Below are 27189 nucleotides of genomic sequence, written 5' to 3'. Positions count from 1 at the left end.
CGATTCAAGGCCCGGCATTATCCCCACAGAAGTATTGCTAGAGCCTATCAGCGGGCCAGAACTCAGACGCAGGATTTGCTGCTGGAATCAAGGACCAAGGTGGGTGATAACAAGACCAGGTTTATTACAACCTTTAATAACAATTGGGATGGTCTCGGCAGTATCCTGCGCAAACACTGGGGGATCCTGACTACGGACCTCAGTACATCAACTATTGTGGGTGATCGTCCCATGATAACTGCTAGAAGGGCCCCGAATTTTAGGGACCTCCTTACCAGGAGCCATTATGTTAGACAAACAACTCGGATAGGTCAGGGTATTAGACTTCATGGCTCTTTTGCCTGTGGAGATTGCAATATTTGTTCCCACATGACTATGACTAGGGATTTTTTCATCAATCCCCGTGACGACAGACGCCATAAATTGCGCTCTTATATAAACTGTAAGACCTCATGTGTGATTTATGCCCTTATATGTCCATGTCGTCTTGTGTATGTGGGTCAAACCACACAGGAATTACGACGCAGGATGCAGAAGCATTTTTCAACTATCCACGTGGCTTCTAGTGACCTGGCTAAGGGCAGGATACTTACTCCAGTAGCGTCCCATTTCCTGACCCATCATGCTGGGCGGACTTCTAACACGCAGATTATAGGTCTTGAGAGAATTCATTGCAATAACAGGGGTGGTCCCATCAAACCCCAGCTCCTCAGGGCTGAGGCCCGCTGGATTTTCCATTTGGGATCAGTGGCTCCTGGGGGGCTTAATGAAGAGCTGCTTTTTACTGGCTTTTTGGGTTAATTTACCCCTTCTTTTCTTTTTTTTCTTTCTTTTCCCTGCTCCGTTCTAGGTGATACTCCGGGATCCTCAGCAGTTCTATATACACATCTGGAAGGAAACACCTGGATTCGTTTTTCCATTACGTCTAGTGACTGCATTCCTTTTCGCGGGATTCACTTATCTGATGTGTTTGGTGATCAGCTGTTCTCATTGGTCGGGATTCCTTCGGACCTACTTGTGTGGAGGCTGGGATATTTGGTCTCTCCTTCGATCAGGTTGTCTGATCCCCTGTTTTTGATTAATGGACTTTATGGTATATGATCTTCTTGCATATGGTCCCCTTCCTTTTGGGGTTGGGGCTGACTTACCATTTCGGGTTTATTGCATCACCCTCTCATGGCTCATGGGGCGGTTTGTATATATGTTATTAGGCGTTTGCTACCTTTTTCTATTTCCTCTCCCCTTCCTTCCCCTTCTTTCCCCCCCTCTCCTTTCCCTTCCCCACCCCTCTTTTTGATTAGCTACCATGCAGTTTTTCTGCGAGATCTCCATTGGGAATATCACAGGGTTAGCCCTATTCTAGCACACTGATTTTAGGGCCTTATGATCTCCTTAAGTCCTATTTAGGCCCTATTTGGGGCCTTGTGTAATTTGGATACATTTTTATGTTATAATATCTTGATAGTATGTTATATATTAATAAAACTGTTCACATGCCTTGTCTAATTTATTATGATATTTCTGGTTCCTGAATTCTTTTGTGTTGTATTATATGAATGGTGGTCCGCCCCCGGGGGTGAGTGGTGATATGGTGTGCCTGTCTGCCGTATGGATGTCAGAGTATGGTGATATGATTGCCTATAGGCACTTGTGGTGGACCTCTTTTTATGGCCCTCTTCATGTTAAGCCCTTCGGTTGGCCACTATTATATGGCTTGATACATTTTGACCGTCGATTTGGTGGCTTTCCCTGTACTAAGGGTGGCTTCACCTATTGTCTGGGCTTCATGGAGGGGGTTTCGCGCCTATTTTATACATTTATTCATTTATTTATTTATTTATTTAGGTAGGCGCATTCTCTAGTGCCTTCTATGCAGCACACAAATGGGGTCTTCTAGGGTGCACTCTGCCATATCATGACGGCAGTACATATGCGGGATTTGGCATTGCGCCACCTATTGGGGTGGGTCCGGTCTTTGGGAGGGTGTACATTCAGTTGATTCCACCTGGCGTACTGCGGCGATCTTGTCTTTCTGTACCCTACATGGCTGGGTCTGTTCTGTGTCGGCCAGATACATGGCCGGTAATCTTGGAGCGTTGCTCCTTCAGGCAGGCAGCTCGCGCCTGCGCACTGTTTATTCCAATGGGGAGGCGTGTCGGTTCTGCGTCTCTGCCTCTCTGGCTGTGGGCGTTTCTTCTTAGCGCCGGACTTCCGGTTTCGCCGGCATTTTGCTCACCGGCTTCATATCAGGTGGGTCGTTTGTACACTATTTAAGCAGGGGGCATTTGGCGGACAATACCTTCCCCTGACGAAGCCCTCTGTAGCAGGGCGATACGCGTTGGGCTGCATCGCTTTGGTCCATACGGGTCTGCTCTTGGGGACGGTCTGTCTCCCCCTCTCACTTTGGCTACGTGGGTATGTTACACTTGGCCGCCTTATTAGGGGCATAAGGTGCCTCTGGGCCTTATGATGGTTTTTCAACATTGCATCTTGTGCCATTATGTCTGAGGGGTTACTCCCTAGGTTCAGTAGGTGCCTCTGTCTATCATTAGGCCGTGTAGAGTTACCCATGTTTTGCATTCAGCTCCATGAGCCAGAGGGTTACGTTTATCATTATTTATATTGAGGTTTGCAGACTATTGTTATTATGGATATATGGACTGTATATGTTATATCTACATGTGGACCATATGTATTCAGTACCGTTGTTTTTAATTATGTTTTTGAAGTTGTTGTTTGCCAATAAAATTCTTGTGTTATTATTCATGATTGTGTTTTATTAGCCTTGGGTGTGCATTCTATTGAGCAGCTTCTTTTTCTTTTGGTTCTATGTTGCGTTTGGAGACCCCCTGATGTGCCTAAACAGTGGAAACCCCTCAATTCTAACGCCAACACACCCCTAACCCTTATCCCAACTGTAGCCGTAACCCTAACCACAACCCTAACCGCAACACACCCCTAACCACAACCCTAACCCCAACACACCCCTAACCCTAACCACAACCCTAATTCCAACCCAACCCTAACCCTAAGGCTATGTACCCACGTTGCGGATTCGTGTGAGATTTTTCCGCACCATTTTTGAAAAATCCGCGGGTAAAAGGCACTGCGTTTTACCTGCGGATTTACTGCGGATTTCACCTGCGGATTCCTATTGAGGAATAGGTGTAAAACGCTGCGGAATCCGCACAAAGAATTGACATGCTGCGGAAAATACAACGCAGCGTTTCCGTGCGGTATTTTCCGCACCATGGGCACAGCGGATTTGGTTTTCCATAGGTTTACATGGTACTGTAAACCTGATGGAACACTGCTGCGGATCCGCAGCGGCCAATCCGCTGCGGATCCGCAGCCAAATCCGCACCGTGTGCACATAGCCTAATTCTAAAGGTATGTGCACACGCTTCGGAAAACGCTGCGGATCCGCAGCAGTTTCCCATGAGTTTACATTTCAATGTAAACCTATGGGAAACAAAAATCGCTGTACACATGCTGCGGAAAAACTGCACGGAAACGCAGCGGTTTACATTCCGCAGCATGTCACTTCTTTCTGCGGATTCCACAGCGGTTTTACAACTGCTCCAATAGAAAATCGCAGTTGTAAAACCGCAGTGAAATGCGCAGAAAAACCGCGGTAAATCTGCCATAAATCCGCAGCGGTTTAGCACTGCGGATTTATCAAATCCGCTGCGGAAAAATCCGCAGAGGACCAGAATACGTGTGCACATACCGAAACCCTAACCCTAGCCCTAACCCTAACCCTACCCCTAACCCTAGTTCTAACTCCAACCTTAGTGAAAAAAAAAAAAAAAATTCTTTATTTTATTATTGTCCCTATCTATGGGGGACAAATGGGGGGGGTCATTTACTGTTTTTTTATTTTGACCACTGTGATAGATTATATCACAGTGATCAAAATTCACATTGGAACGAATCTGCCGGCCGGCAGATTCGGCGGGCGCACTGCGCATGCGCCCGCCATTTTGGAACATGGCGGCGCTCGGGGAAGAAGACGGACGGGACCCCGCCAGGATCGGTAAGTATAAGGGGGGGAGATCAGGGCACAGGGGGGGGGGGGGAGATCAGGGCACGGGGGGGGCGTCGGAGCACGGGGGGGGAGGGATCGGAGCATGGGGGAGAGTGATCGGTGTGCGGGCGGGTGGATCGGTGTGCAGGGGGGGTGGTTCGGAGCACGGGGGGGATCGGAGTGCGGGGGGGTTTGATTGGAGCACGGGGGGGTGTGATTGGAGCACGGGGGGAGCGGGCAGGAGGACGGGGGAGCGGAGCACAGGACGGAGGGGAGCGGGCCACAGATCGGGGTGCTGGGGGGGCGATCGGTGGGGTGGGGTGGGGGCACATTAGTATTTCCAGCCATGGCCGATGATATTGCAGCATCGGCCATGGCTGGATTGTAATATTTCACCATTTTTTTAGGTGAAATATTACAAATCGCTCTGATTGGCAGTTTCACTTTCAACAGCCAATCAGAGCGATCGTAGCCACGAGGGGGTGAAGCCACCCCCCCTGGGCTAAACTACCACTCCCCCTGTCCCTGCAGATCGGGTGAAATGGGAGTTAACCCTTTCACCCGGCCTGCAGGGACGCGATCTTTCTGTGACACAGCATATGCGTCACAGGTCGGATTGGCACCGACTTTCATGACGCATACGCTGTGTCACAGGTCGGGAAGGGGTTAAAAGTAAAAAAAAAAAATAGCCTTCTATATTTTAACTTAAATTATGAGGTTAGGTTCACAGGAAACTGTAGTGTTTAAAAGTGAGTGCAGCTAGTGCGAAATCTGGGCAACCGGCCCCCTTTCTCTCAATGGCTATGGATATTGCAATGTCAGCCTGAAGGTATGATACCAATACCATAAAGTATGCTCCTCGGTTGGCTCCAACACCACAGCACTATCAGGTTTCCTCAATATTAAGTATAATCGTTATTTACATTTTCATTTCATAAACCAATAGTACACATGCAAATAAGAAACTTTGTAATTTATCTTATCAGAGAAATCTTCTTTCTCCTGGATTGATCATTAATTTTCACAATTCCGAATTCACAGGTAAAATCTTTTCTCGGTGAAGACCGAGTGTAAGAACGGCCGTCTCTTAACCCGGTAATGGAAATCTGTCTTCACTGAATACAGATTTTAACTGTGAATTGAACATTTTGAAAATTAAAAATCAGTTCAGGAGGAGAAACAAGCAAATATTTCTTATAAGATATAGTACAAAGTTTCTTATTTTCATGTGCATGATTTCTGATATAAAAATACAAGTGATGGCTACTCTAAAGTGAACGTATAAAGCCGCTGTGCTCCATTATTTCAGGAATCCCATTGACAACCGACTGTTCAACAAAGGATTTTTTTTTTTTTTAATAGTAATCCCTCATAGTCAACGCTCTTATCTTTTGAGCCTTGAGAACGGAACATATTTTTTCAACACCGTGTTCCTTGTTGAGGAAGCATCACAAGAGCATTTTTTCGCTAGACAAGCTGCAGTTTTTAGGGATACCATTTTCTGGGGGTAAACGTTTTAATCACTTTCTATTCTGCTTTTGGGTACATGATAAAAAAAAAAAAAAAAAACTGCATTCACTCGATGGTTTTGCCATCTATGCTGACTAGTCATTTAAAAAACAGCATGATCCTAAAGATGCCAACCTACAGATTACTTTACAGAGCACATCCATATGGATCAGATTGCCTTTAGTATGGGAAAAGAGGTTATGTAATACTATATTCTCAGTTAAGAAAACAAATTATTAATTTTCTTTAAATGCCAAACTAACTTTTGGTTGAGTAAGATGGCCAGCCCTATAATACTCCTCGAAGAAGCACGGCTAGGAGAAACCGTCGTAACTATACCACAATAGCACAAATATAAATGGCAGTCTCAAAACCCATCCCAACCTCTAATAGAGGAAGACCGTGATGTCCCTAATCCCCCTTTGCTAGGCGTTAGAGATTATGAAGAAGTATTCCCTTGAAATGCTCATTTTACGATACTTTAGTACTAGTGATGAACGAACGTGCTCTGATAAGGTGTTATCCGAGCATGCTCGGGTGCTAAACGAGTGTCTTTAGCAAGAGTCCCAGCGCCTCAATGTCTCGCGGCTGTTAGACAGCTGCAACACAAGCATGGACTGCCTAACAGCCACGTGAACTCAAACATTTTTCGAGCACGCAGAAGAAACTCCGTTAGCACACGAGACATGTTCAGATAACAGAGCACATTCGTTCATCACTATTTAGCAGTGTAAATAGGCTTCCATGAAATGATTTTTAAGCAAACTTAAAAAAAAAAATCATTCAGCAGCACATTATCTTGTGTAAACAGGACTTGTGCTGCCGAGAACGTCAGCCTATATGCACTGAACGATTTCTTACAGACAGATCATTAGGGTCACTTCTGAAGAGCAGTTATTAAAGGACGCCAATCAAAGATCTACCGGTAGTCATATAGTCCCGTCAGTCAGTTCGTGGAAACGGACCCTTTTTTATGGAACACCAGTAATCATTTATAAGAAATAACCACCCACATATCAGTTAGACCTAAAGACAGAGGGAATTTGCCTCCCCGGCTGCAAGTATATTATTGGGCTGCCGCCCCTGCTCCTAGGACTATTACAGCTTTTCTGCTTTGCCTCTTTTAGGCCATGTTCACACTTTGCGGTTTTTACCGCGGAACCGCGGCGATTTTGCAGCTGCGGATCCGCAGCAGTTTCCATAGCGTTTACAGTAACCTGTAAACCCTATGGAAACCGCAAACTGCTGTGCACATGCTGCGGGAAAAACCGCGCGGGAACGCAGCGGTTTACAACCCGCAGCATGTCACTTCTTTGTGCAGAATCGCAGCGATTCTGCACCCATAGGAATGCATTGATCCGCTTACTTCCCGCATGGGGCTGTGCCCACCATGCGCGAAGTAAGCGGCTAATGTGCGGGTGGTACCCGGGGTGGAGAGGAGACTCTCCTCCAGGCCCCGGGAACCATATTTTGTGGTTAAAAAAAAAAAAAAGAATTAAAATAAAAAATAAGCTATACTCACCTCTCAGCGCTGCACGCGGCCGTCCGGTCTCAAGTTTGCTATGCGACCAGGACCTGCGGTGACATAGCGGTCACATGACTGACATCACGAAGGTCCTTCTCGCACAGCATCTTTGGAACCGGACCGCCGCGTGCAGCGCCGAGGAGATCGGGACGTCAGAGGGCGAGTATACCATTATTATTTTTAACATAACTATTGATGCTGCATATTGCTGCATATGCAGCATCAATAGTAGGAGTAAAATCCCGCAGCGGAACCCGCAGGACAAACCGCGATAAATCTGCAGGGATAACCGCAGCGGGTTTGCCCTGCAGATTTATCAAATCCGCTGCGGGAGAACCCGCAGGGACCTGACGCTATGTGTGAACATAGCCTTAAGCATGCCCTGACATGTGGGTAAAGGCGGGTCGCCCCTTCACTCATGTTTCTTTTTTGCATACATTTGGGTGTAATATGTTGCTCCAAGAAAAAATAAATGTCAAATAATATGTAGAAAGAAAAATATATAACTAAAATAACCAAGCCACACTCACCACTCCATTATAATAAGTAGGCATTTTCGGGACTGGTAGAGGTTCTCATACACGTCTATAATTTTGACAATGTGCGCACACTGAGACGCCCTCCAGTGCAGATCCACTTCTCTTCGTGCCTTGGGACAATCCTGCAGCATCTATGGGGAGAGAAGAAAGGGATTCTAGGAATGTGTGACAATTGGGTGTTAAGATGAACCAGTCACATCAAAAAAATGTTTGCAATAAGGTTCAGACCATTGGAAACATGAGACGATAAATCCAGAAGCATTTAATGACCGCGAGTGGAAAAGAAGACGAGTCCAACCATGGAAATTGGAGGTCAGTAGTAATGCTGTTTAGCTGCACTCAGCATTACTAAATCGGAAAAGCAAACTCAAGACATTACAGGCGGATTTCAAGGACTAACACAAAGTCATACATTTACAAAGAAGATACATTTGTTCTAATAAAAATTAATGGCAACTTCTGATCGGCAGAAACATGTGAATATAGGAGAAATTTTGATGACATTTCTACTCATTACATAAGACCTCCTCCCCCAAAAAGAGGGTTTTAGGCCTTTAAAAGATAATCCGCCACCAGGTATAGTACATTAACTAGTGGTTGTACATACCAGTTAATGAGCGCATTTACAACCGCTAGTTTATATCTTTTCCTGGTGGTGGATCTTTTTTTTTTTTTTTTTTTAAAGACTTCAGACTTCTGTAACGTTTTTCTTTTTTCATTGCCACAATCTAAGAGCGTCAATGGGCCGAGAGAGAAAGCCCCCATGCTCTATGGAACTTTTTAAGGCCCCCATACACAGACAAATGTCAGCTAAAGCCCTGAAATCAATGGGTTTGGCGGTCAGTCTAATGAGTAGTGGGGCGCCGGTGAACTGATGGTTGGGAGAGATGTCGATCATGCAGGTCAGATATCGGACTGATTGCACGGTTCTTCCTGAGATACGCTGACGGCCATCTAAAGCAGAGGTCCCCAACGTTCCTGACCTTCAGAGCCACATTCAGCTGAGAGGGTCGTGAGCCACATTCAGCTCCCGCCCCCCTCACATTAGTGGCAACCAAAGCCCACATTACAGGCATAATGGTAACTAAAGCTTTTCCACAAAAATCAATCACCCTAACGCAGTATACAAAGATCCAGGGGTTCCTACAATACCCCCCATTCAGTGTTCTCCTATAAAGCACTCCCAAGACACTGTCACATCCAGCTTCCAACACCTCCTCTGACGGGTGGTATCATCTTGTCTCCAGCGTACCATACTTACATCATCTCTAAACCCCTAAGACCAGTATACACTGTGTGCAGAATTATCAGGCAAGTTGTATTTTAGAGGATTATTTTTATTATTGATCAACAACTATGTTCTCAATCAACCCAAAAGACGCAAACATCAAACCTTAATACTTTTGGAAGTTGGAGTGGTTTTATTTTTAGATTTGGCTATCTTAGGAGGATATATCTGTTTGTGCAGGTAACTATTACTGTGCAGAATTATTAGGCAACTTAATAAAAAACCAAATATATTCCCATCTCACTTGTTTATTTTCACCAAGTAAACCAATATAACTGCACAAAATTTAGAAATAAACATTTCTGACATGCAAAAACAAAACCCCCCAAAATTAGTGACCAATATAGCCACCTTTCTTTATGATGACATTCAACAGCCTTCCATCTATAGATTCTGTCAGTTGCTTGATCTGTTTACAACCAACATTGCCTGCAGCAGCCACCACAGCCTCCCAGACACTGTTCCGAGAGGTGGACTGTTTTCCCTCCCTGTAGATCTCACATTTTATGAGGGACCACAGGTTCTCTATGGGGTTCAGATCAGGTGAACAAGGGAGCCATGTCATTATTTTTTCTTCTTTGAGACCTTTACTGGCCAGCCACGCTGTGGAGTAGCTGGAGGCATGTGATGGAGCATTGTCCTGCATAAAAATCATGTTTTTCTTGAACGATACTGACTTCTTCCTGTACCACTACTTGAAGAAGTTGTCTTCCTGAAACTGGCAGTAGGTCTGGGAGTTGAGCTTCACTGTATCCTCAACCTGAAAAGGTCCCACAAGTTCATCTTTGATGATACCAGCCCATACCAGTACCCCACCTCCACCTTGCTGGCGCCTGAGTCGGAGTGGAGCTCTCTGCCTTTTACTGATCCAGCCTCTGGCCCATCCATCTGACCCATCAAGAGTCACTCTCATTTCATCAGTCCATAAAACCTTTGAAAAGTCAGTCTTAAGATAAAACGTCAAGACTGGGCCAAGAAATATCTTATGTTTCTTGTTCAAAGGTGGTCGTTTTTCAGCCTTCCTTACCTTGGCCATGTCCCCGAGTATCGCACACCTTGTGATTTTTGTTACTCCAGTAATGTTGCAGCTCTGAAATATGGCAAAACTGGTGGCAAATGGCATCTTGGCAGCTTCACGCTTGATTTTCCTCATTCATGTGCAGTTATTTTGCGCCTTTTTTGCCCAACATGCTTCTTGCGACCCTGTTGGCTATTTGCCATGAAACGCTTGATTGTTCGGTGATCACGCTTCAAAACTTTGGCAATTTCAACACTGCTCCATCCCTCTGCAAGACATATCACAATTTTGGACTTTTCAGAGCCCATCAAATCTCTCTTCTGACCCATTTTGCCAAAGTAAAGGAAGTTGCCTAATAATTAAGCACACCTTATATAGGGTTTTGATGTCATTAGACAACACCCCTCCTCATTACAGAGATGCACATCACCTGATTTACTTAATTGGTAGTTGGCTCTCAAGCCTGAACAGCTTGGAGTAGGAAAACATGTATAAAAAGGATCATGTGATCAAAATACAACTTGCCTAATAATTCTGCACACAGTGTATGTGCATCCAGATCTGCTCATCTGTGCAGGGCTGCTCACAAAATTCACCATTTTCAGATGTGCTCTTAATACCCGTTTGCTAGAACTGGAGCTAATGCACCAAGCTGGGAGACTGCTGCGAGCCACATGTGGCTCCTGAGCTACAGGTTGGGAACCGCTGATCTAAAGCGTATGGCCGGCCTGAGCAACTAAAGTGGATATTGATCCAAATAAAAACCTCTGCCTTGTATGACACACTTGTATGAATGCTTTGATCAAAGAAGAGGTCATTGCACAGGAGGGGGATGGGTGCAGTGACATCTATTGTACAATCCTGTGCTATTTATATACAGATAACACGATCATACTCCTGTCTGTAACGATAAAGTGCTGAAAAGTGGTCTCTCCAGAACAGGACGTTTGAGCCCATTTCGAGGTTCAGTGCTCAGAGTGAAAGGCTAAATTTCAGGATTTTGTTTAAATTAAAAAGGAGGAAGAGGTGGGGAACCTTTATTCTGGCGGGGGCTATTTGGATATTTATACCATCACTAGATGGTGGCCCGATTCTAACACATTGGGTATTCTAGAATATGTATGTATGTATATAGCAGCCACATAGTATATAGGAGTACTACGTGGCCTGTGGTGTATACCATGTGGCTGCTATATACATACATATTGTAGAATACCGATGCGTTAATATAGGCCACTCAGTAAATAACAGCCCACGTAGTATATAAAACAGCCACCACAGTATATAGCAGCCACGCAGTATATAACAGCCCACGTAGTATATAACAGCCCACAGTATATAGCAGCCACACAGTATATAGCAGCCACAGTATATAGCACAGCCCACGTAGTATGTAACACTGGCCACATAATATATAGCACAGCCCCCCACATAGTATCTAACAGTGGCCACGTAGTATGTAGAACGCAGTATAGAACACAGCCACGTAGTATATAACACTGCCCACGTAGTATATAGTAGCCATGTAGTATACAACGCAGCCCACGCAGTATATAACACTGGCCACGTAATATATAGCACAGCCCACGCAGTATAGAACACAGCCCACATGATATCTAACACTGGCCAGGTAGTATATAGCAGCCACGCGGTATCTAACACAGCCCACATAGTATTTAGCAGTGTGGGCACCATATCCCTGTTAAAAAAAAAAAGTATTAAAATAAAAAATTGTTATATAGTCACCCGGCGGGATCCAGCAAACCTCTGGCAATGCGCGCGCGGCTGCGGCCATCTTTCGTTCCCAGGATGCATTGAGAAATTACCCAGATCACTTAGCGGTCTCGCGAGACCGCTAAGTCTTCTGGGTAATTTCGCAATGCATCTCTGGGAATGGAAGCTGGCGGCAGGCGCGAGCGCATCGTCGGACTACGGGAGGTGAGGATAGCAGGTTCTTTGTTTTTTTTATTATTTTTAACATTAGACCTTTTTGCATAGGCAGCATCAATAGTAAAAACTTGGTCACACAGGGTTAATAGCGGCGGTAACGGAGTGAGTTATCCGCGGCATAACGCGGTCCGTTACCGCTGGCATTAATCCTGTGTGAGCGGTGACTGGAGGGGAGTATGGAGCGGGCGCCGGGCACTGACTGCGGGGAGTATAGAGCGGGCGCCGGGCACTGACTGCAAGGGAGTAGGGAGGGACTAATCGGACTGTGGCAGTCGCTGATTGGTCGCGGCAGCCATGACAGGCAGCTGGCGAGACCAATCAGCGACTTGCATTTCCATGACAGACCGAGGCCGCGACCAATGAATATCCGTGACAGACAGACAGAGACAGAAAGACAAATGGAAGTGACCCTTAGACAATTATATAGTAGATTTGTGGGACATAAAAACTATCAATTTGCAATGTAGCATGTGATGATATTTGGTCAGACAAACTCACCCCTAATGTGAAGGATGGAGCAGCTTCTCTTTGGTGAGATGTGCGATGTCAGGAGGTATTGATGAGGTTACTACCCACAACTACTTTTCAAGTTTTCAAGGTCTGAAGTCAACGCTGATGAATTTTCAAAAGATCTCGCAGCAGAAAGTTCTGGACACGGGAGGTGCTGGAGGCATACAGACGACCCCCCCCCAGGGAGGAAATGGGGGCATAGACAGAGCCCCCCTGGGAGGGACTGGTGCAATTGCAGCTGTTGTTGGTGGTGGTGGGACCGGAGAACGGAGCCGACTCCAAAAGTACGTCAGTGTCTTAACTGCATGCGCCACAGCGTTCTGTATTTGCAGTCTCAAGAGCAATTCATGGCCTGTGGCCGGCAACACATGGCCGCTGGCCCTAGCACTGAAGTCTCTGAGAATCTGCATGGGGGCAGCAGTAAAGGACACCACGGGTTGTAAACAGCCAGCGGGCCGGAGGCTCTCTACCCCTGAATTAAAGGTTCAAGCTCCAGTACCAAGCTCAGGTTGGGAAAATTCTAGGGGTGAGCTGTGGTACCCATGTAAACCATACTGGCTCATCCGTATTCTGGCAGGTTGGACCCCTTAGTCCTGGGAGCCACATCCCCTTCGTGAAACCCAGAATTACTAGCACCAAATAAAAATGACTGTATGTCAAACTGTCTCGCAGATCAAAAAACAAAAAACGAAAACACAAAACAACATGCATCACAGTACTCAAGGGAGCAGCAGATAGAATATAGGAGCAAGAATTGGCCACTCTTGACCTGGTGACAGGTCCTCTAAATCACATTATATAAAGCAGATATTAATCTCTTTAGCTTTCTGTGTATGTTCCTTTTGGCATGAATTGCAAATGTTTCAAAGCCAATTATTCCGGTTAGGCAAACAAAGTTTAACGGTTATTGCTACTGAATAATAAACATAAATCTGCCTAGAAAATTGACAGGCTTTTTTTTTTTTTTTTTACAATTTTAGGAGAGGGAAAAGAAAACAGAGAAAGGAAACATTTCATCAACAGTCAGGTCATGGAAAATGTAGAGTGACGTATTAAAATGAAATGTTCAAGCGGGACTAGAGTAAGCACAGGCAATTAGTCATCCATGGATAAGGATTCTAAAAAAAAAAATTAGCACAACGGAAAACGTTAAAATAAAAAAGCTGTAATCTCGTAAATGAGAACGAACACGAGCGGAGATCAGCTAGAAGATATGACCAGTCCAATCCTGGACATTCCCTGCAATCAGCTGATAATATATGTACACAGAAACCAAATGATCCAGGACCTGGGAAATAACCTGCTTAGGAAAGAGGAATCAGAAGAATAGAAAATATTACTAACGTATTCCGAACAGCTAAAATTCCCAAGGAAGTAACTTCCTACAGCACAGGCTTACCATAAATGATAAGCCTCAGAGATTTTAATGTGCAATGGATTGCAATGTACAATGGATAGAAAAAGTTGAGATGCCAAGTTTGTCACCATATGAAGAAACATCAGTTTTTCCAACTTTTTTTTTAGGGCTGGTTAATAAAACTAAAATATTGTGGCTGCATAAGTGTGAAGACCCTCATACCATTGAGAATGTGTTTGTGATCAGAATTAGCCATAATTTATAGTGATTCTACATAGTAATGTAGTGATTAACCCCCCAAATAACCCATTGTAGACGTCCCTCAAAAACTGATGAAAAGACAAGAACAAAACTGGTCTCGAAAGCTGCCAACATAAAATTGCTGCAGGAATTTGTTGAAACTACTGGATGTGACATTTTCTTAAATTCTTCATATGTCTTATCTGTTGGGTACGGTAGCAAGATGCAAGTCTTTGCTTACCAACAAAAACATCCAGCCCGGCTATGTTTTTCCAAAACCTACATGAAGTCTGCCAAAGACATATGAGAAAACGTTTTATGATCAGATGATACCAAGAACCTTTTGGCCATAATTACAACAAAGGTATGTTTTTTGTGTTAAGGCCACACGGGGCATCACAAAAATACCACCATACCCACAGTGAAGCATGGCAGAGGCAGCATTATTATTTGGAGTAGTTTTTCTGCATGTCAAACTGTGGGTCTGGTCAAGGGAATTATAAACAGTTCCAAATATCTGATGAAGAGGAATTTCACCGATCAGCATGACAACACTAAGGAGATCAGAGTTTTGGAATAGCCCATCCAGGACCCAAACTTGAGTTCAATTGAAAATCTGCGACCTTAAGAGGGTGCTATACAAAGGAGATTTGGAGCGCAACTGCAAGGGAGAGTGAACAAAGATTACCAATTCTAGATGTGCCATACTGATAGACTTCTACCCAAAAAGAAGGGTACTTCAATAAAGTATTAGGTTAAAGGTGCGCATATTTATGCAACCACATTTTATTATATTTCTTCCTATACAAAAATATTCAAGTTTAGTTTTTTTAATTGAAGTGTACAGATTATAGGTGACATTAAAAAGGTGGGGAAAGGTCTGAAATTATTATTCTTGGTAGGATTTTTTTTTTTTTTTTTTTAAGATGACAAAAACCTGGCACTTCAACAGGAATGTGTGGACTTGTATCCACTGTATGTACTAAGCATGGGGTCATTTTTTAACGTTTGAATAAACTAGGAAAAAAACAAAAAGGTTTTTCATCAAAGCTAAACTCCCGGGATGATTTGCACTAATAAGAACCCTTAGGCTATGTGCCCACGTTGCAAAGTCGTGTGCAGATTTTTCCGCATGGTTTTTGAAAAATCCGCAGGTTAAACGCACTGGGTTTCACCTGCGGATTAACTGCGGATTTCCTGCAGATTTCACCTGCGGTTTTACACCTGCGGATTCCTATGGAGGAGCAGGTGTAAAACAGTGCGGAATCCGCACAAAGAATTGACATGCTGTGGTATAAACAATGCAGCGTTTCCGCACGGTATTTTCCGCAGCATGGGCACTGCGGATTTGGCTTTCCATAGGTTTACATAGTACTGTAAACTCATGGAAAACTGCTGCAGATCCGCAACGTGTGCACATAGCCTTACTTCACCGCAATCAGTATGGATACATAAACCCATTTACAAGCAATGCTACAGCGTAAATAAAGTATTAGCTCTCTACCAGAAGAAAGAAAAGGTATCTAATGGCACATGAAATAAAGGGCTTGTTTTGGAGAAGAATGTGGCTTGGCAACCTTCCCGTATACTTTTTTAAAATTTCTAATTTTAAAGGGAATCTGTTGACTCATCACACAGTCACATAGACCAACATTTCAGCAATGTATCACTTACTGGGCTGCTTGCTGAAGTTTTTTTTTTTTCGTTCTCCTTTACCAAAAAAACACTATCAGCTTCAAATTAATCACTAGAGGACTAGTAAACTTTGCTACCACGTAGTCCTCCATATTTATGACTTTTGTATATCCCGCCTCCACCACTGACAGTTGTGCACACTGTGCATAGGCAGAAAGCTGTCAATCAATGGTGTGGGCGGAGTTAGACAAGGCTCAGCATTCTGAGATCCGCAGCAGATAAACAAAGATTTTACCAAAACTGCAGCAAGCAGCCCAGTAAGTGATAAATCACTGGTATCCGTTCTCTCCTTACATCATGTTGCTCTGGAACGTGGTAGCAGAAACCCTTTAATATCACTTTGCGATTTACTTAGACCTAAGGGCTTAAAACGGTTGTGTTGATCAGTTCACATGAAGATCACAAGGTGCATGACTTGTCATAGTAGTTATCAGAAAAATTAAGAAACCCAGAACAAGTGACAGGTTCGATTTAACAGCAGCAGATCTCTCCCTCTCCACATGGACACAATTTACGCTTTCAAATGACTTTTTTCTATGCATGTTCTGGAAGATGAACAACAACACCTTTGTCCAAAGATATAGGTCAGCCTGACCTCAGAGGCAGAAGATAAAAGCTTCCATGACTAACAATAGCATACCTTAAACTGTGCCAGTTCAAGCCAGCTTGAAAAGAATGGACAAAAAAAAAAATCTCTATAAAAATGGATCTATGCTAACAATTTCGAGTACAGATTCATCTCGAGTAAAGGTGGGTTCACTATACGCAACTTGTAGCTTTAAATGAACAGTCTGGCAAATATTTACTGGTTGGCATAATAGCCTATTCACACAGGCAGACCGTTCTTACCGATGCCCACCTAACTATCTGTAATAGATCAGTTTGCATATGATGCCAAGAATGATGATCCCTTGTGCAACACAAGATCGCTACATCAAACGAAAAAAAGTTTTTGCTCATTTATCGGTAGCCTGTAGCACCTTAATCCAACAACTATGTCAGGCAGCTGGTGAAAACATTCAGTAAATCAGTGAGATTTCTCAAGGATATCATTCATTACAGATGCGCCATTTCTGGGACGGCTGCGGGCCGATATTTGTAGTGGGGGGGGGGCCAATATCCATGGCCCCTCTGTAGGCTATGAATATCAGCCCGCAGCTGTCTGCGTAGCCTTTCTGGCTATAAAATATAGGGGGACCCCACGTCTTTTTTTTTGGGGGGGGGAGGGGTAATAGCCAGTAAAGGCTAAGCAGACAGCTGGGGGCTGATATTCATAGCCTGGGAGGGACATGGGTATTACCCCCTTCCCAGGCTACAAATATTGGCCCCTGGCCGTCGGCTTTCCCCCTCTGGTGCAGAAAATTGCGTGGGAGCCCACGCCATTTTTTTTTTACTTTTTTTTTTTCTTCATTAAACATTAATAAACATCGGCCTTGCTATTATATATCTATGGATAATCTATCTATAGATATATTTATAGATATATCTATAGGGTATGTGTCCACGGGCCGGATTGCCGACGCTTTGGACGGAGCAGAAAACTCGCTCCACCCAAAGTGCCGCCCCCTTCTGTATGTGCGGTGATTCCGGATGTGTTCATTGCACACAACCGGAATCTCCGCACCCCATACATAGGGCCCTGTGATTTACCTTGTGGTGACGGAGCGTTCCCGCAAGGTAAACAGACATGCTGCGTTCTAAAAAGAAGCGCCACATGTCCAGAAACGCAGGGCCGTCGGGTGCGTGTTCGCATGTATAGTGGAGACGGGATTTCATAAAATCTCACTCCTATCTATAGATCTATCTATGTATCTGTGTGTGTAATGGAGTGTGGGTAGGACAAATATAAAAGAGAAGGTTGGACAATAATGACATCAAATTTTTTATTTTTTTTGTTCAATAATACATCTTTATTTAGCTTTCAAAAACGCACTAAAAACTGCACAAAAACCGCACAAAAAAACAGCATCAAAAAACCGCATCAAAAACGCAGCTGCGTTTTCTGCCAGGAGATGCAGATTTTGTGCAGAAAATTCTGCACCCAAACCTGTAACGTGTGCACACAGCCTAAGTCCATGCCTCAGAGACTGCAAGCTGTTATAAAGCCAGAGGTGGTGCAACAAAATACTAGTGATGTGTTGGAGTGGTTTTTTTTTTGTTTGTTTTTCATGATTCCATAATTTTTTCCTTAGAATTGAGTGATTCCATAATTTTTTCCCTATGCTTAGTTAAAAAAAAGTAACCATTACTGACTACCACATTTTTTGTAATTTTGTAATTTCTTTTAGTGTTTCTTAAACGCCAGAAAGTTGCCATTTGAAATGACTTTAGTTTTGTCCCATGTCTGTGATCTGCTTTTTTTCTAAAAAATTAACCTCTTTCTGACCTCGGTCGGGATAGTACGTCCGAGGTCAGATACCGCGCTTTGATGCAGGGCTCCGGCGGTGAGCCCGCATCAAAGCCGGGACAAACAGATGACATGTGCCCGCAATAGTGGCGGGTGAAATCGCAATTCACCCGCTGCTATTAACTAGTTAAATGCCGCTATCAAATGCTGACAGCGGCATTTAACCGGCGCTTCCGGCCGGGCGGCCGGAAATGAGCGCATCGCCGACCCCCGTCACATGATCGGGGGTCAGCGATGCGTCAGAACGGTAACTATAGAGGTCCTTGAGACCTCTTTGGTTACTGATGCCGGCTAGCTGTGAGCGCCACCCTGTGGTCGGCGCTCATAGCACACCTGCATTTCTACTGCGTAGCAGCGATCTGATGATCGCTGCTATGCAGCAGAGCCGATTGAGTTGTGCCAGCTTCTAGCCTCCCGTGGCTATTGAAGCATGGCAAAAGTTAAAAAAAAAAAAAAAAAAAAAAAAAAAAGTGAAAAAAATAAAATATAAAAGTTTAAATCACCCCCCTTTCGCCCCATTCAATATAAATCAATAACAAAAATAAATAAATAAAACCTACACATATTTGGTATCACTGCATTCAGAATCGCCCGATCAATAAAAAGGATTAACCTGATCGCTAAACAGTGTAGCGAGAAAAAAAATTTTGAAACGCCAGAATTACTTTTTATGGTCGCAGCGACATTGCATTAAAATGCAGTAACGGGTGATCAAAAAAACGTATCTGCACCAAAATGCTATCATTAAAAACACCAGCTCAGCACGGAAAAAAATAAGCCCTCACCCGACCCCAGATCATGAAAAATTGAGAAGCTACGGGTATCGGAAAATGGCGCAATTGTTTTTTTTTAGAAAAGTTTGGAATTTTTTTTCCCCACTTAGATAAAAGGTAACCTAGACATGTTAGGTGTCTATGAACTTGTAATGAGCTGGAGAATAATAATGGCAGGTCAGTTTTAGCATCTAGTGAACCTAGTAAAAAAGCCAAACAAAAAACAAGTGTGGGATTGCACTTTTTTTGCAGTTTCACCTAACTTTGAATTTTTTTCCCCGTTTTCAGTACACGACATGCTAAAACCAATGATGTCGTTCAAAAGTACAACTTGTTTAGCAAAAAAATAAGCCCTCACATGGCCATATTGACGGAAAAAAAAAAAAAAAAAAAAGTTATGGCTCTGGGAAGAAGGGGAGCAAAAAACGAACACGGAAAAAGGGAAACTCCCAAGGTCATGAAGGGATTAAACAACTGAATGAACATCCTCCAAGACCGGTGATTCCATAATTTTTTGCCAGGGGTTGCACTAGCAGCAGCCAGCCCCCTGATAGTCTCCTTCACTGAACAGAGATGAGGAGGGCGGTGGCATGGCCTGTTCCACCTACCTGTCTGGCTTCTGGTAGCAGCCAGCCCCCTGATGTCTTTAACACTACAGTGCCACTAGCAGGTAGCAGACCACGGCCCCTCTTCTCAGGCTGGCTGTTACAGCAGGGAGGTTCACTCTGTGAGGAGCAGCTCCTGTCACACTGAATTACAAGTGTTCTAAAGATAATTGAACTGCATTGGGCATCTCATCTTTATACTTTAGAGGACAGGGGCAGAACCAGGACTGTGTGTCGTAGTCTGTGTCTATTTTGGTTTAGTTAGAGTAGGTATAAAATGGACCGATTCCTTAAAATATATAATAAATTGGGTACAGCAGTACAATGCAGGATGTGCTGTAAATGTTTTAATAATTTGGGAAAGTTATGAAATTACCTATAAATGTCTGTTCTGTTCCTGATCTAAGGATCTCGGCTTTTAGCTGAGATGAATCTGTGCTGCACTTTACGTACATGCTCAGTAGTGACCAAGGCTGTGGAGTCGAAGTCAGAGGTGTGGCTTAACCATGTCTGCAGTGTTGCGGTAGCAGGGTGAAGACATAGGAGAAAATTAATTTCACTATATACCACAATATAGTAGTATTGCAGTATACAGAGCAGGTGATCAAACTATCACAGGTGCAGGTCCTTTAAGAGGACTTAAAAATATATACAAACAGTATTAAAAATTTGAATCCCTTTTTTTTGTAAAAAAAAAATGTATTTTTTTTATTATGGCTCTTAGAGAAAGAGGCAAAAAAAAATTAGCTTGGTCAGGAAGGGACGTGTACTATTGCTTGGTCAAGATAACTACAATGGGCAGTAAGGGCTAACAACAGCACTCGTGTCCTCGGACAACACTGCTGTCCTGTTTTGTGGTGTAATATACAAATCGACTGCATGATGCACCAACAGAAAAAAAAAAAAATACGTTGGCTTACTATGCACAAAATCACCTAACCTCCCATTAATAACAAACTGAGATAAATCAGAGAAGCCACCATTCAGACAGCACAGGATACAGGCATAAACAACATCACACTAAACCATTCACATGAAAATGGCTGGAGGAGTCCCCTTACAGGAAGGCAGCTGAAACATCCCTGTCATGCATGAGCTGATGTGGAAGGAATCCTTTGCCTCAGTTCTGATGTAACACCATAGGAGGACCTTACTTGGCCACCAGCAATGAACAAATTTGTTGTTTAGAGAAGTGCTGTGGAGCCAGCGTCATGGAGCCAGTGTCGTGGAGCCTGTTTTCATGAAAATTTAGGAAAGTTATGAAATGTCCTATAAATGTCTGTCCTGTTCCTGATCTAGGCATCTCGGCTTTTAGTTGAGATGAATCTGTGCTGCACTTTATGTACATGCTCAGTAGTGAGGCATTTATGAGGGAGCCCGAGTCAAGGAAATTGAGGAGTCGGAGTGGTAGGTTTGGCTTACCGACTCCACTGCCCTTGTACAGAGCTGCTGAGGTAAACCTTTAGGCCAAATTAAAACGTTCATGAAATAGGATCCATGTATGGACTGATTTATAGACTGGCCACGGGTCTCCAAAACTGAACTCGACACCCTCATATGTGCCTATAAGGCTGTTCTTGGCTGAACTTCATGGACATTTGTCTCTTTTCAACCTTACCAACTATGTAACCGAGAGCTCAGGTCGGGAGACACGCAGCCAGGATGATGTACACAGTCCATATTTCAAGGACATCTGATGTCAGCCTAGCATGACAGAAAGGTATAATAAATTTATATATATATATATATATATATATATATATATATATATATATATATATATATATATATATATATAGTTCAGTTCCATACGTTTACTTGGGCCTGATCTACAGAGTCATGTTGTCTGCCGTATGGCCATAAGTAAGATGGAGGAGGATTTCAGGACTCCTTGACTCAGCACTCAGGAGATTACAACACAATTGCTGTACAAGTGCCGGTCAGAGGGCAACAACAGGAAACCGAAGGAGGGAGGCAAGAAAGTTAATCTGTTCATTACATCCGAGGCCTTGGGAATATTGCTTAATGGAATATGCCGTACATTGGGTTCACCGGTGTGATACACATATCAAATTTATTCAGAGCCCTGGATAACGGAATGAAAATATGAACAAGGTTTCAAATCCTGTCAGCTCTGATGAGGGCACATTGCAATGAGTATGATGGATTTACACGTGACGACTGTCATTTAGAGAGGCCATTCACAATCCTATGTGCATAGAACGATTGTTAACCACCTGATCGTGCTGTCTGTACTGAATATCATGTTATCAGCAGCAATAAGAGCGCAATGTGCTGCCTGTAATAAGGAATTCTAAGTTAAAAAAAAAAATCACATCCGACAAAATAATTTTCCTCAATGGTTGGGTGTAAGTTGGCCTGTTAGCAAAGGTTATAGATGGAAAACTAGCGCTCCTTCATTGATCATCAGCCCAATTAAATTGGCGTCAACCAATCAGGATGGAGGAAAAACAGGTTACATCAAGACCATTACTACCTACAAGACTAAACCACAACCGATCTACCATTTATCACCTATATAGTAAAGGTACCTTCACACTAAGCGACGCTGCAGCGATACCGACAACGATGTCGATCGCTGCAGCGTCGCTGTTTGGTCGCTGGAGAGCTGTCACACAGACAGCTCTCCAGCGACCAACGATGCCGGTAACCAGGGTAAACATCGGGTTACTAAGCGCAGGGACGCGCTTAGTAACCCGATGTTTACCCTGGTTACCATCCTAAAAGAAAAAAAAACAAACGCTTCAGACTTACCTTCCGCTGTCTGTCCCCGGCACTCTGCTTCTCTGTACTGGCTGTGAGCACAGCGGCTGGAAAGCACAGCGGTGACGTCACCGCTCTGCTTTCCGGCCGCTGTGCTCACAGTGAGTGCAGGAAAGCAGAGTGCCGGGGACAGACAGCGGAAGGTAAGTATGAAGCGTTTGTTTTTTTTACTTTTACGCTGGTAACCAGGGTAAACATCGAGTTACTAAGCGCGGCCCCACAGCGGATTCATGCTGTCCAAATCAGAAGCCATGTGAATCAGACACTCCGATATTTTTGAGAGAACATCCGTATAAATGCCCTCTATACATGATGCAACTAGGAGGACTAGTGGAAGGGGCTGGTACCCGGCAGCATCGACAAGCCACGCTCCCCTTAACTGACAGGTCCCTCTGTAAAATGTATATTAGATATGCACATACAAGCGTGCATCAACCATGAGAAGCAAGCCAGGAAGATGCCACCATGGACCTGCCTATTGGATTCAGTAGTCAGGTTTCCTTGAACCAAATTGTAAGATTCTCTTTACAAAATTGTTGCACTGAAGCACAATAGAAGTTTCTGTAATAACCCTTCAAACAGTACATTGTTTTTTGAAGCAGGTCTCCTAGAATCTCCCTCAGCTCAGATACTCTCTGGAAGGTCAGAAGTAAGAGGACAAAGGGACGTCCTTCAGCTATTCTTAGAATCCAGTAGCCAAGATAAGTTCCACCAGAATCAGATATTAATCCCTCCCAGCCCACCCTGGAAACACAAGAGATCCGAAATAGCATCCTAACAAAAGGAACACATTCCTTAAGAAAAGCAGACGTTCGTGACCCCTAGATAGTGATGGCACAACACGTGATAGGATTTTTCTAAATTACCATTAAAGGAAACTATATTTATTACAGTACTTTAAAGTCTAATCCAATCTCTTCTCTAGTGAGAATACTGTAGCATTTTATAGGCGGGCATTGAAAAAGTTTTCACTCCCAAACATTTACCGTAATAGTAAAAAGGCCATTAATGTGCGATCACGCCTTCACCAATTCTAAGAAATTAAAGCACTACTCCACCGGCGATATGACATTTGTAGGAAATCTATTGAGTTTTAGGGTATGTGCACACGTCAGGATTTCTTGCAGATATTCTCCTGACAAAAACCGGACATTTCTGCCAAAAATCCGCATGTGTTTTTACCGCGATTTTACCGTGATTTTGACGCGTTATTGATGCGTTTTTGGTGCTTTTTTTTTTGTGCGTTTTTTTCCCAAATGCATAGAATTGCGGGAAAAACGCAGAAAATCTGCAAAAATAATTAACATGCTAATTTTTTTTACCGCGTCCATGTGCACAAAACATGCAGAATGCATTTTAAATGATAGAATGCATAATATATGCGTTTTTAATGAGTTTTTATAGAGTTTTTAACGCGAAAAAACCTGTACGTGTGCACATACCCTTAGAAGCAAGAAATATGAATGATCCGTAACGCCTGTGTACCCAAGACATAGGGAACAAATCTGCACATGCAATCAGGTATTGTATATTAGTAGCTCAGCCAAACAACTTCTAGACATGTAGGAGGGTAGAAAGGTGTGTCCAGACATTTGTCCTGTTCTTACCACAGGACGTCTGCATTACTTACAAACTGTGCCAAGCCATAATACAACACTCATAGAAACCTATAGGGGAAACACATTGTCCAATTAGCGATAACCGCACCAGACGGCAAGGACACATGAGAATAGTAGCAGAGATGCAGATCTCGACAATGGCCACTAAATTATGCAGCAAACTGTCCTGTCCTGCTACATACACTGGTCACATCAGCTGATCGGTGGGTTAATGAACCATCCAGAAATATTAAAGTAGGGGACAACCCCTTTAATGTCATGTCTGCTGTATCACCATGCTGCTGCCATCATTGCACTTTATCAAATAATGTCTATGTAAATGGGCATGTATCGAACATCAAGTATGAATACATCATTTATTGATCACTGCCATCACAAATTACAGTATGTGCACACGGCATCTAATAGACACAGGCAAAAAATGTTTCCAGAAACGCCAACGGTGTTTGCGCTCATTCTTCTTTTCCAATGTCATTTTGGATGTCTTGTGACTTTTTTTTTTTTTTTTTTTTTTTTTTAATTTGGTACTTTTAGCACCTTCACAGCTTGAGGCTTGGTTAACAGAGGTTACAAAATATGGAACATATGCACAGCAAGGCGTTTTGACTATGCAGTGCATACACTTATTCTCTGACTTTTTTTGTGCTTTTTCAGGAGGCATTCGCCCGAAAAACGGTGTGTGCAAATAAATGAGTTAATCCCGGTAGACATGTCAGGCATATCACACTGCCCTGTATGCACAATTCTGGACACACTGAAAAATCAGACTTCGCAACTCGCTCCTTACACCGGTGTCACATTTACAACGAAAACAGCTCAGAAAAGAAAAATCCACTCGTGGAAGAGCAAAACTGCAAGCTGCTGATATAACAATACTTCATTTTGTGGCCACAAATATGTCAGTAATCCTTTGTTGGCAACCGCTTTCAATACCTCATACATCATGGAGATCGGACCGACAGCCTTCAGAATTTTTGCGGTATTCATTCCTTGCCATATATGCGCTAGCACAGGAGCTTGGACAGAGATGGATGTGGAGGCACTGCTAGGTTATGTGTGAGGCAAAGCTGCAGGGAAGGTGTGATGGAACATGGGATCGGTGAGAAGCTGCGGCTCACACCCCATCTTCCTATAACGGAGAAACAATGAGGCCACGTTCACACGTTCAGTATTTTACCTCAGTATTTGTAATCCAAAACCAGGAGAGGGTGATAAATGCAGAAAGGGTGACAGGTTTCTATTACACTTCCCCGATTGTTCTATTCCTGGTTTCACATTAAAAACACTGAGGTGAAAAAAAAAAACTGACCAAATACTGAACGTGTGAATGTGGCCTAATCTTGGCTGTTCACCACCTGCCCTTCAAGCAATGAAGGAGGGGGGGGGGGCAGCAGGGCCAGAAGAGCGCCCCCACCCCCCAGGCAGCAGGGCCAGAAGTGAGGGATGGCCCCCCAGGTAGCAGAGCCACTAGAGCACTGGCCCCTGAGAGCAGGGATAATGACAGGAATTTTACACAATAGCCGGAAGTATCACAAGACCCCACTTTTGCAGACCCTGGCTGTCACGATAACCCATTGATGCCTCACGATCCAGTGATAAGGGTGTCGATGGGCGCGTCTAGTAACAGTGCATGTTAAATGCCACTGTCGGATTAAAAGCCACAGGTGAATCGCGAATCCACCCATAGCTGTTAGCTAATCTGACCAGCCGTCATGTGCATCTGTCATATGTAGGGAAAGTTGAAGGCTCAACACCGGAGCCCGCATCGAAGGCAGGGACACAACGTACCTATACGTCATTGGTCATGAAGGGGTCAATACAGGCATGTTATTTTTAACAAAAAAAACAAACAAGTCGCCTGGTTCACAGGATCTTTAACATGGTTGAACAAGACAGACTATACAAAATACATATTACCAATATTGGGAAGGGACTACATTTAGCTTTAAAAAAAAAAAAAAGTGAAGTATTCCATCACGTTCCCAGGCACGGAATAGCTGAGAGGGGTGGAGCGGATGAGGTGCGATAATCATGACAGTCCTTACAAAGAAACTTCCTCTAGAAAAACCCTTAACTGCTTTTTCTAACATTCATTGAGAGGAAACTCCTCGGCTTCACCACATGACAGCAAGGTGAAGACAGACAACGCTGGTTATTGTGCAAGAACTATAAAAATACCAGAGAATCGGAGAGGGGATATGAGGAAACGGGGAGACAAAAATAAGACCTAACCTTGTGATGGAGACCGAACAAATGAGATCAGGAAAAGTGACATGAAATGAATGTCCAGTAATACGATCTCATGTGTCCCATCAACATAGTGACAGAAAGAGCAGCACAGGCCATTGATGTCATTGAAACGCACACAGTGCTGGCAAACAAGGCTGTCACCTGACCCCGGGTCACTCCAGCTCCCACAGAATATTCCTCAATGAAGGCTTGCCCTCAGCCACTCGTATCACAACTTCCTATCCGAAAGGAAAAGGACATTACAGCAAAAAAAAAAAAAAAGTCTTGAAAACCGTAGACATCATGACGCCACTGCGTGACAGAACACAGAGAATGAGGTTCACATACAGGCCTGATCGGGTAATAAAGCAGCTGAAGGCGAACATGTCTACAGTAGAGGTCATCTACATAACTCTTCATCTCGGACCCCCTACTCAAATGCACACCTTTCTCAGCCAAATCTAACTTCTTGCATCATGAGACCCCTGCTATCAAGACACATCAGAGTCCAGTCCACCCCATACACAAGATGATAGCATATGGGCATTATAAAGGGGATTTCTTGACTCACATTTATGACATATCTACAAGAACCGATGCTCTAAATGTAATGGTGGCCAACCATAGCCCAGCCACTCCATCAGAGATAACCAGACGAACTCCGCGTTTGGCTATCGTAGCTCCCAGAAGAAGGAATGTTGTGGTAGTGCGTGTGACTGACCACCAATCCATTCAGAGCCCAGGTCCTTGGGATCAGTGAGGTTTCCAGCAGTTAGGAAGCCATCTCCTAGTGCAGTGTTCTCCAATTCTAGTCCTTAAGAGCCACCACCGGGTCATGTTTTCAGGATTGCCCAGGTAATGGAATTCCTGCCTGTGCAGACACTGCAATTATCCCCTGGGCAATACTAAGGAAATCCTGAAAACATGACCCGGTGGTGGCTCTTGAGGACTGGAATTGGGGAACACTGTTCTAGTCCATTGATAATTTCCAAACTAAAACCCCTTTAAAGGTGTAGTAGCTGGTGGGTTTCCAGAGGTGGAATTGCACCAGTGCAGCTACATTATGAAGAAGAATCAAGAGATGATGTGACTATACCCAGTTATATGGACATGT

At 43.8% G+C, this 27189-nt stretch overlaps 1 protein-coding gene across 2 annotated transcripts in view; it reads right to left on the bottom strand.

The window, feature by feature from the left end:
* The window catches only part of MAPKAPK2 (MAPK activated protein kinase 2), an 84715-nt gene that overhangs the window by 35723 nt on the left and 21803 nt on the right, over positions 1–27189 (bottom strand). For both annotated transcript variants that reach the window (XM_069756272.1, XM_069756273.1), the window contains exon 2: positions 7592–7731. In XM_069756272.1, the coding sequence (XP_069612373.1) occupies positions 7592–7731 (140 nt within the window). The remainder of the gene's footprint in view (positions 1–7591; positions 7732–27189) is intronic.

Source organism: Ranitomeya imitator, chromosome 3 (genome assembly GCF_032444005.1).
Source record: "Ranitomeya imitator isolate aRanImi1 chromosome 3, aRanImi1.pri, whole genome shotgun sequence".
NCBI lineage: Eukaryota > Metazoa > Chordata > Amphibia > Anura > Dendrobatidae > Ranitomeya > Ranitomeya imitator.
The sequence above is the reverse complement of the archived record's forward strand: the minus strand, read 5'-3'. Positions and strand labels throughout refer to the sequence as shown.